The 9,799-nt window shown below is 45.3% G+C and overlaps 1 protein-coding gene across 1 annotated transcript; it reads left to right on the forward strand.

Annotated features, from left to right (window-relative positions):
* Positions 1-5,582: 5,582 nt before the first annotated feature.
* On the forward strand, positions 5,583-8,119 carry GJD2 (gap junction protein delta 2). Its single transcript, XM_015424539.1, has 2 exons — positions 5,583-5,653; positions 7,276-8,119. The coding sequence occupies exons 1-2, from the start codon at positions 5,583-5,585 to the stop codon at positions 8,117-8,119; spliced, it is 915 nt and encodes a 304-aa protein (XP_015280025.1).
* The last annotated feature ends 1,680 nt before the right edge of the window (positions 8,120-9,799 follow it).

The raw sequence follows: 9,799 nt of genomic DNA on the forward strand, positions 1-9,799 counted from the left end.
CAAATAAAATCTGGAGCTGATTTTGTTAGCAATGATGTATTCTGTGTATAATGGAAAGGGCAGACAATTTATGCAAGAGGGCCTCACTGAAAATATATCATAAATCCGTAAACAAACCATATGTTTCAGTACTGTATGATTAATATGATTACTGTATGTCTGGACAGCTAGATTTCCAGTCCAGTAGCACCTGAGAGACCAACAAGATTTTTGAGAGTAGGGATGAGCATGAACCAGCTCACAAACTATAGTTCATGGTGAATTCTAACTGGTTGGTGGTTCGTGAACTGAAGTTTGTGGCAAGTCAACTGGCATGAACTTTCCACAAACTTTCAAGCAGTTCATGGAAGTTTGTGCCAGTTTGTGAATGGATACATTTCCAGACAGATGGTCTCTGCTCAAACAAAATGTTTACCAAACTTCAAAGAAATGGGGGGGATGGAATTCTTCAGCCTTGGAAACAGACTTTTTAGTTTCGAACTAGTCATGTCAGTTTCAAGAGCTCCCCCCACCCACCTGGGTTCCTTTGTGTCCTCTTCCCATTTTCTTGTACCAAGCTTGCAAAATCTGACCCCCCCTTGCTTGGATTTGTTACTCTGTGCTTTGAGATCAGCCCTTTTAAGCTAGCAATGCCAGTGGCACGAGGTTCTGCTGGGCATAATGCACATTGTAACTGGTTCTGCTGGGCTTGCAACCCCCCTTTGGATTTCTTGTGACTCTGCTTGACAATCAGAACTTTTAAGCTTGCAGTGCCATAGTGGCACTGGGTTCTGCTGGGCATTCTGTACACTGAACTGGCTGTGCTGAGCTTGAAAAAAATGTCCCCCCCTTTAGTTTGTATTGCAGGGATTCTCCAGTTTGACATTATTCCCCTTTTACTTGCATTGCTGCAGTGGTACTGGGTTCTGTTGGGCATTCTGTACACTGAGCTGGTTGTGCTGGGCTTGCAAACACCCTCCCCCTTGGATCATGATTCTGTACTTCACATCAATCCTGTTGAGCTAGCACTGCCACAGTGGCACTGGGTTCTGCTGGGCACTAATACACTTCAGTGGTTCTGTTGGGCTTGCAACCCCCCTTGCTTGGATCGTGATTCTGTGCTAGACATCAGTTGAGCTAGGACTGCCAAAATGTCACTAGATTCTGCTGGGCATGCTTTGATTGCTCTGGTACTGCTGAGCACTCTGTACATTGTACTGGTTCTGCTGGGCTTGCAAAAATGCCCCACCATCACAACTTTCAGTTTTTACTGCAGATATTCTGTAATTTGATCTTAGTCCTGTTGGGTTTGCACTGCCACAGAGGACCTGGTTATGCTGGGCTTGCAAAAAGGCCCCCTATCTTCATTTTCTACTGTAAAGATTCTCTGAAACTTTGATTCTGCTGGGGTTCTATTGCCCTTGGGTTTTTTTGCTTCCCCCTCCATTGGAAGCAATGGAGGATGGGGCACCTGTTTTTTGGGGGTGTAACTTGGACCTCATAAATACAATCCTCACCAAACATGGAGGGCAGGTAGAGGAGAGTCAGCTGGAGATCCCTTGCAAGTTTGATGTCTCTAGCTTGCACAGGACCCATTCCATACACTCCTTAACCTGTTCCTGTATTTTCCCCAAAAACCACTTTTCTGAGGATGCTTTTTTGGGGGAGCTGTGACTCAGACCCTGTGAATCCAATCCTCACCAAATGGAGAGAAGATAGTGAATAGTCAGCCAGAGACCCCCTTTGAGTTTGGTGTCTCTAGCATGCTGGAGGGGGAGGGCTTCTACTGCTTCACAAACCTCACAAGCCAAATCAGTTCATTTAGCCCCTGAAAGTTCATGATAGTTCATGGTTCATGAACCAGGCATGCCATGAACCTCAGTCACGAACAGCATTTTCCTGGTTCATGCCCATCCCTAGATGCAAGGTTTCAAGAGTCAAAAATCTTGTAGGTCTCTAAGGTGCTACTGGACTCGAACCTGGCTGTTCTGCTGCAGACCAACATGGCTACCCTCTGAAACTGTATGTTTCGAAAATGCCATGCTTCCACTGGTAGACACTGAGGGGGGGTTCCCCTGCATTATTACCTCCAACAGATCTGAAGAAAGACTTAACAGCTGTACTGTAAGAAAACTGCACAATCTTTCATCCTAATCCAAAATCCTTGTGAAATCTAATGCGCTTACTAAGCTCTTGTAACTCCCCTCCGTGCAATGTGTGGTGGCTCTGTATGCACAGGTGCCCTAATAGACACGGGACTGCTCATTCTACAGAAGTGAATTGAGAAATTCTTGTTGGCAGAGGAGGCTTTGTGGAGCCTCCTTTGCAGGACCGGCTGATTTGAACCATTGGAGTACAGTGTCATTCTGATCGTTCTCCATTCTTAAACTGCAGTCCTTTCCAGATATCTAGTTTATTTTATTTTAAAATGTATTTAAATTTAATTTATGTATAGCCCCCTCTTTCTTAATGAGACTCAAGGCAGATCGCACAGTGTAAATCAATGGAATCAAAGACATCCAGCAAACAATGCAATATGACTAGGTTCACAAAAGTCAGAAAGAATGCAAAAAAAAAAAAAAGTATCAGACACTGTATGCTGTAAACAATGAAAACCCTGCCCCCAAAGAGGCAGAATTTCAGAAGTAGAAAGTAATGCAGTGAAAGCTAGGTAACACACACACACACACACACACACACACACACACACAAAACAGTGGATTAAAAAGATAATGCATACAATAAACAGTCAAATAGACTCCAACACTGCTCCCTTTATAAAAGTGCTTTCCATTCCTTTGTACTACAGTCTTATTTCCTTTACAAAAATGCCAACTTGAATAATGCTGTTTTACACAGTTTGCACAATGACAGAAGTTTTTTTAATTGTATTTATTTAAAACATTTCTGTGTCACATTTCCACCTAAATAGGTTCCTCCAAGGTGGTGGTGAACATCAAGGCATCATGCAATTGTGAATGGCTGATACTGCTAATTAGCAGGTCTTGATTCTCCACCCCCCCCTTTAAAAGGTCATAGCTATTCACTCAGATGGTCTCAATGGTACACAACAAGGCTGGGAGGTAAATGGATGAAAGTGGAAACAAGCTGACCAAGGCTGAATGTAGAGATGGATAAAGCAAAAAGGCCAGTGTGTTGTAGTGGTTAAGACTGTCAGACTAGTATCTGGAAGACCCAGGTTTGAATCCCCACTCATGCTATGGAAGCTCACTTGGACCAGTCACACTTTCTCAGCCTAGCCTACCTCACAGGGTTGTTGTGAGGATGAAATGGAGGAGAGAAGAATTATGTAAGCTGCCTTGGATCCCCATTGGAGAGAAAGGTGGGGTATAAATGAATTAAATAAACAAATAAGTCCAACACAAAAGATTAAGCAACAATTTACAGGCTGCAGAATTTATTTCCAAGTTGACATAAAATTTACATGTCACATAGAAAATTACAGCAAACTTACAAGAAAGAGTCCCTTTACTGGTTACATTACTTCCACTACTTATTTAGAAAATAATCCTTTGTATTTATTATACCTGGACAATATGAGCTCTGCCTCATTGCAAATAGTCATTACTTTTGTGTCATATAAACAACTGTACAGCATAAAGAGGTGCCGATGCAATTCCATTACGTAGAACAAGTCTCTAGTTAAATCACATCAGCCTGAAACATTCCATATTGATCTATTTTAATATGCTTAAAAGAAACTCCAATCAGCAAAAGAGGAAGGGATCACAGTGATGATGTTTCTACCTTATGGCTTCCTTAAATACTTGCAGATGTAATGAATGGGTTGGTGCGCAACTGTGAGTGACCAATCCCTGTTCCAGCCCAAAGTTATTTTGATTTCCCTCTGTTACTTAATATTTGCTCAGTAGCATAGTGGCAGCCCATTAGAGGATCATCAATTTGGGTACCATTTTGTGCTATTTTTTAAATGTGCCATTTATTTCCTTTCCTTTTCAAGTGGGGATCAGAAAGTTCTTGTTCACATTCTGTCCAATACAGGGGATGCCACCAAAACAACAACCTGACCGGTTACCTCCCAAAGTCCAGGCAACAGCTCACCCTCCATGACATTTACATCACCAAGGTGAGTGATGCAGGCCTCCATGAGGCTCCTGGCTTGCCTCCATGCCCCGGATCACTCCATCTTCACATCTGGGATTGCAGACTCAATCACGCTGGCAGAAACTGCTTGGCTAACATTTGATGTTAAGAATTAGCATGAGGTGCCATGCACATCGCAGGGCAGATCTGCTCCATCTGCTCTTACAGTCATCGCAAAAAAGGCCACTCTCCGAGTTGTTATAACTCCAGGCATATTTTGGATGGGTGAGAGGACTTGCTTGGCATGTGTGAAGCATCGTTCCTATCTGGGCAATAGACCGATTTGCTGACCACTTAGGGTCCGGGCAACAGGGAGCTGCAAAGGGCCACAGCCTCTGAGTACAATGCCCTGCAATAGGTCTGGCTGGAATTTGCCATTTTAGGTGTACACCTGAAACATCTGAGGCACACACTCCAAAACTGTCACATGTGACAGTGGCCCTTTGTCCTCTTGCTGACTTCCAGCTCTAATTTCCTGAAAACCTGACCGCTGCATGCTGAATATCTTCCTTTGGCCAGTAGGTCTCATTGTTTACAACGGAACTTAATTCCAGTTCGACCTCTTTTAGGGTCACCGACTCAGCTGCAGCTTTGCTGAAGACAACAGCAGTGATGGGCGGGCAAAGAAGTGGCAGCTTTGCCGGTGTTAGAAGGCATTCCTCTGGTTCCCGCAAGATGGGAAGCGTCGGAGCCATTCCCTTAGTGCCGGGTTCTGTTGGCGTTGAGGATTCCCCCTCCCCGGAGCCCTGCCAGCCGCCTACAGCCCCCCCCCCCGCGGTAGCCCCTTTCTGCCGAGCAAATGGCTCAGGACCCGGCAGGGACTCCGCTCTTGGCCAGTGTGTCTTCTTGGGGGCCCGGGACCAATGGCCGAGAGTATGTGACGCCCCCTCCCCTCCCCTCTCTTTTCTAGGACACAGCAGCACCGAGCCAGGTCCCAGCTGGGGTTTCCTGAACGAACCTCTGCAGCAAAGGTGGGGGTGGGGGAAGGGACCTGGCCCCAGTAGCGGCGAGGCTAAGGGGGAAGGGTGGATGCAGTCCGCCCCCCGCCCCCTCCCTGGCTAGGTCGAGGCGAGCGGAGTCTCGCTGGGTCGGGCGCGCTTCCTTTCCCGGGCGGGAGCCCTGGGCGGCGGCGGCGGCGGCGGGGGAGGCGGCGGGCGATCCCTTGCCGGCCGTGGCGCTGCCGCTCGGCTGCTCCCCTCCAACCTGGCCGTGACGCAAGCAGAGCCTACTTAAAGGCGGCCGGGCGGCGGGCGGCGAGAGACTGGAGGCGACCTCCGCCTGGGCAGCGCAGCGCCAGGCGATCGCCGCCCAGGCTGGCTCCCGGGAGCCGCCCTGCCTGCCAGGCAGCCGGGCCACCCGAGTGGGGGCCTCCCTCCGCGGGGCGGGCGGCCCGGCCCGGGATCGCCCTCCTCCTCCTCCGCCGCCGCCGAGGGAGCGCCGCCGCCGCTGCCCCAGCCTTCGCCTCCCGATGAACCGCGATGGGGGAATGGACCATCCTAGAGAGACTCCTCGAAGCCGCCGTCCAGCAGCACTCCACTATGATAGGGAGGTAAGCCCCCCTCCCCCCCCACCCGGCCAGCCGCCCCGGCGCCCTCGTTGACCCCGGCGCTGGCTTTCGGCAAAGCTGCGGCGGGGACGAGGCAGGGACCGGGAGCGCTCTCGCCAGCGACGCGGCTGCCATCTCTGGTGCCCCTCCGCTCTGTTTACTTGGAAGTGAGTCTCATGGGTTTCAACGGTACTGGCTTCCAAGGGAGTGTGCTGTGGGACTGCGATCGGACCGGACCCCTTCTTGAACCACCGGAGATTTCTCTTTTCCAGACCAGCTCCCTCCCCTCCCCTCCCCCCCCCACAGGTCCCACGGTATGCTCCATCCTCCATCAACCTGAAAGTTGGTACCGCGCGGAACGCTCTTTTCCCTTCCCTCTAGAGTCTCCAGCTTAGAGTTCACTGCTGGTGCACAAGACTCTTTTAACCTTCCGTACAATCCATTCCTCACTTCCCCCCCCCGCCAGCTTGCTCATTAAAAAAGCAACCCCCCCCCGAATTTAAGGAGAACGGCAGATATGCTGAAGGGATGGTATTAGTATAATAATAATAATAATCGTGTCTTTTAAAAAGTCATATATAATATATCTGGCTTGCAGCCCGCAAAAAACAAGGGTAAAGTAAGGACAAACAGTCTCCCTCGATTGGATTGCCTGGTTCCTCTCCATTATTATTTACGATGGTTGATCGATATGTTGCATACCACAGGAAAGCGGGAGAGGTGGCACTGTCCTTTATTTGACCAACTTTTCTTCTTGTCTTGAAGCTGTGGTTTAGACAGGAAACCATCCACCCCCACCCTGCTGCTTAAAAGTGTGGCTGCGGACATTAGATCTTGCTCTGTATAAGTTGAGCTAAACTAAGCTTAAACTAAGCAAGCATTTCTGCCTATTTGCTGTAAGCGTCTGTATTTGTGCTCACTTAAACTAAGCAAGCATTTCCGCCAATTTGCTGTAAGCCTCTGTATATGGAGAAGAACGTTGCTTAGGTAATGCTTGTTGTCAGGCCACCCCTAGAAGGGTAGAACTCACAGGGATACTGAATCAGCACTGGACAGCTCCCTTTAACTCTGTTGAAAACATCCTGGAAGAGGTGTTTCCAAAACTAGGGGGATTCAAAGACCACCAGAATTTGCTATGCTAGATTAACTCCATATTTATTTACTTATTTAATACCTTTATGGATTAAAAACCAATTCACAAGTATAGAGACAGTGACCATGAAAATAGTAGATAGAAAAACAAAAGCAATGGACTGGCCAATATTAAAATGGAAATATCTTTGCAAATAAAAATGTCCTCACTTTTTGGTGGAACAGATATGAAGAGGTAGCTAGATTTTGGGAGGACGCCTTATGCAGCATCCCATCTCTGGTTGTGGTCAGACAGATACAATGTGGAAGTTCACAAGCTGAGAAAGATTGCAACATATACATTTTAAAAAAATTATTCTTTTCATATTGCACTCAGAATTCTACTGATGCTGTGCACAACATTTGTGTAGATAGCACAGGCGTTATCAAACAATTGGCCACATATTTAGGTAATAGTGGCCAGTATCACTGCACTATTCTACCCTATTACAATTAATTCTATATGGTTCTCAGTGTTCTGCTCTGTCTTGTAGGATTCTGCTGACCGTGGTGGTGATCTTCAGGATCCTCATTGTGGCCATTGTAGGAGAAACTGTTTACGACGATGAACAGACTATGTTTGTATGCAACACTTTGCAGCCAGGCTGCAATCAGGCATGTTACGATCAAGCATTTCCCATTTCTCACATTAGGTACTGGGTGTTTCAGATCATCATGGTGTGCACTCCAAGTCTCTGTTTTATAACATACTCTGTTCATCAGTCTGCCAAGCAGAGGGAAAGGAGGTTTTCCACAGTCTTCCTCACCCTGGACAGAGATCAGGACTCCATGAAACGGGAAGACAGTAAGAAGATCAAGAACACCATTGTCAATGGGGTGCTGCAGAACACTGAGAACTCCACCAAGGAAGCAGAACCCGACTGCCTGGAAGTGAAGGAAATCCCCAACCCAGCTATCAGAACAACCAAGTCCAAGATGAGGCGGCAAGAAGGCATTTCTCGATTTTACATCATCCAAGTAGTCTTCAGAAATGCCCTGGAGATTGGATTTTTGGTGGGACAATATTTCCTGTATGGATTCAATGTCCCATCTATGTATGAGTGTGATCGGTACCCTTGCATTAAAGAAGTGGAATGCTATGTCTCCAGGCCCACTGAAAAAACAGTCTTCTTGGTCTTCATGTTTGCTGTTAGTGGCATTTGTGTGGTGCTCAACTTGGCTGAACTGAATCACTTGGGGTGGAGGAAAATCAAAATGGCTGTTAGGGGAGTGCAAGCAAAACGGAAATCAATATATGAAATCAGGAACAAGGACCTGCCACGAATGAGTGTGCCTAACTTTGGCAGGACTCAGTCTAGTGACTCAGCTTATGTGTGAGAGTGTGACACAGAAGCAGAATACTTCACTGAGTATAACCAAACATGCGGACCTTTAGAGTTAGGGAAAGAACATTGCTTAAGAGATCATTTCCTCAAACCACCAAGAAAGCCGTTAAGGTATGGATCTGCACTTTCTGAGTCAGACACAAAACTGAGTGCTAAAGAAGAGACTGATGAAGACACAGCTATACTACATACTCTATCTGGCCTTACAGCACAGTTACTTAATTTTTCCCTAATGATCCAATACTGTCTTGACTGGAGCAGCTTTTTTGGCTGTCATTAGGATAAGTCTGTCTGCCCAACTGATGAAAAGATGTGCAGAATGTTATATTTAAATTTTTTCAAGGGGGGCATTTATTGAGGGAAAGGCTGGGGGAGGGTGTTGCAGTAGTATACAAATGCAAGCATGATTATAAAAACAGGGGAGGGTTCGACTGTCCAGGAATATGACTGCAAAGTCAGCCAGTCACATCCATGAGCTTTGTTTGATGGATGCCTGACATTATGCTGTCTGTATCACACGGTTGGGGACTATGTAGGATGAGTTCTTTTCTATCATTGTTTTGTACAAAAACTAATTACACAAAAACAGTAATGCTGAATATCATTTTGCCATTTTTTTTTTGTTTGGCTGCCTGCTTACACCAGAGACCTTAATCATCATAATGCTAGTTCAGACTTACCAAATTAATAAATAATTTTCTAAAGAAATTCCCTACTACATGCATAAACAAGATGGAATGATCTGAAGTTCAGCCAAGTTATATACTTAGAGGGTTTTTAACAATATATATACCAAAGGAGCAGAATTTATTGCTGTTAACTGTGAATACGTCACCGCATCTTTGCTCTTATATAAATAAGTGCCATACTTGAAGACAAAGCATCTAACTTTGTATTTAGTCAATGGTTTGGCCAGGGATTTCACCTTGAAGCCACTGGGTTTGATATTTCCTTTTTGTTTTATTCATGGTCCCCCCTCCCCCTTTAGTTATTGTAGTGGTGTAAAAAGCAGCAGAAAATTATATTAATAAATGAATTGCCTTTTTGTAAAATAGAAACTTAACTTTCTTTTATAATAGACATATTATTAGCATTGCATTGTTATATGAAAATGAAATTTTATGGGTATCTGTCTAGAAAATAGGAATTATTATATTACAGCCTCTTTTATATTCATTGCCTGGAAAACATCCAACACATTTGGATGACCAGTTATAGGGGTTTTTTTTGTTTTACAATTACATGGTGCTATAGTAGGTCAATGACTTTGGATAAGTCAGGGATGCAGCATGGTTCAGAAAATGCAGGTTCTACTGTTTATCTCTCTCTCTGTGTTAACACACACACACATTTTCTTCTGCTCCAACTTCTTTATTTTTCATAATGTGAGTCCTTCAGGGATAGAAGAGTATGTTTTCCAAGTAAAATTGTTTGGTCTTTCCAATAAGGTGATTTATAAATCTGTTATGCATGTCTGTTTCAAACATACTCATTATGATTATAGGAGTGCAGACACTGACATAAATCCCTAAGAAGGACTTTTAGAAATGGAAAATATTACTGTCACTAATTGTAACTAGCCTGGTAAAATGTAGATCATAATACTTACCTGGCAGGGGAGACACCTTGATCACGAAGTAGATAATAGATCTATAGTTCCAATTTAAATTAA

This window comes from Gekko japonicus, unplaced genomic scaffold (genome assembly GCF_001447785.1).
Source record: "Gekko japonicus isolate JY-2015 unplaced genomic scaffold, Gekko_japonicus_V1.1 scaffold310, whole genome shotgun sequence".
In the NCBI taxonomy this organism is placed as follows: Eukaryota; Metazoa; Chordata; class Lepidosauria; order Squamata; family Gekkonidae; genus Gekko; species Gekko japonicus.

Coding starts and splice junctions, on each gene's coding strand:
- GJD2 (XM_015424539.1), top strand. CDS start 5,583: ATGGGGGAATGGACCATCCTAGAGAGACTCCTCGAAGCCGCCGTCCAG. Junction 5,654..7,275: donor CACTCCACTATGATAGGGAG/GTAAGCCCCCCT, acceptor TCTGTCTTGTAG/GATTCTGCTGACCGTGGTGG.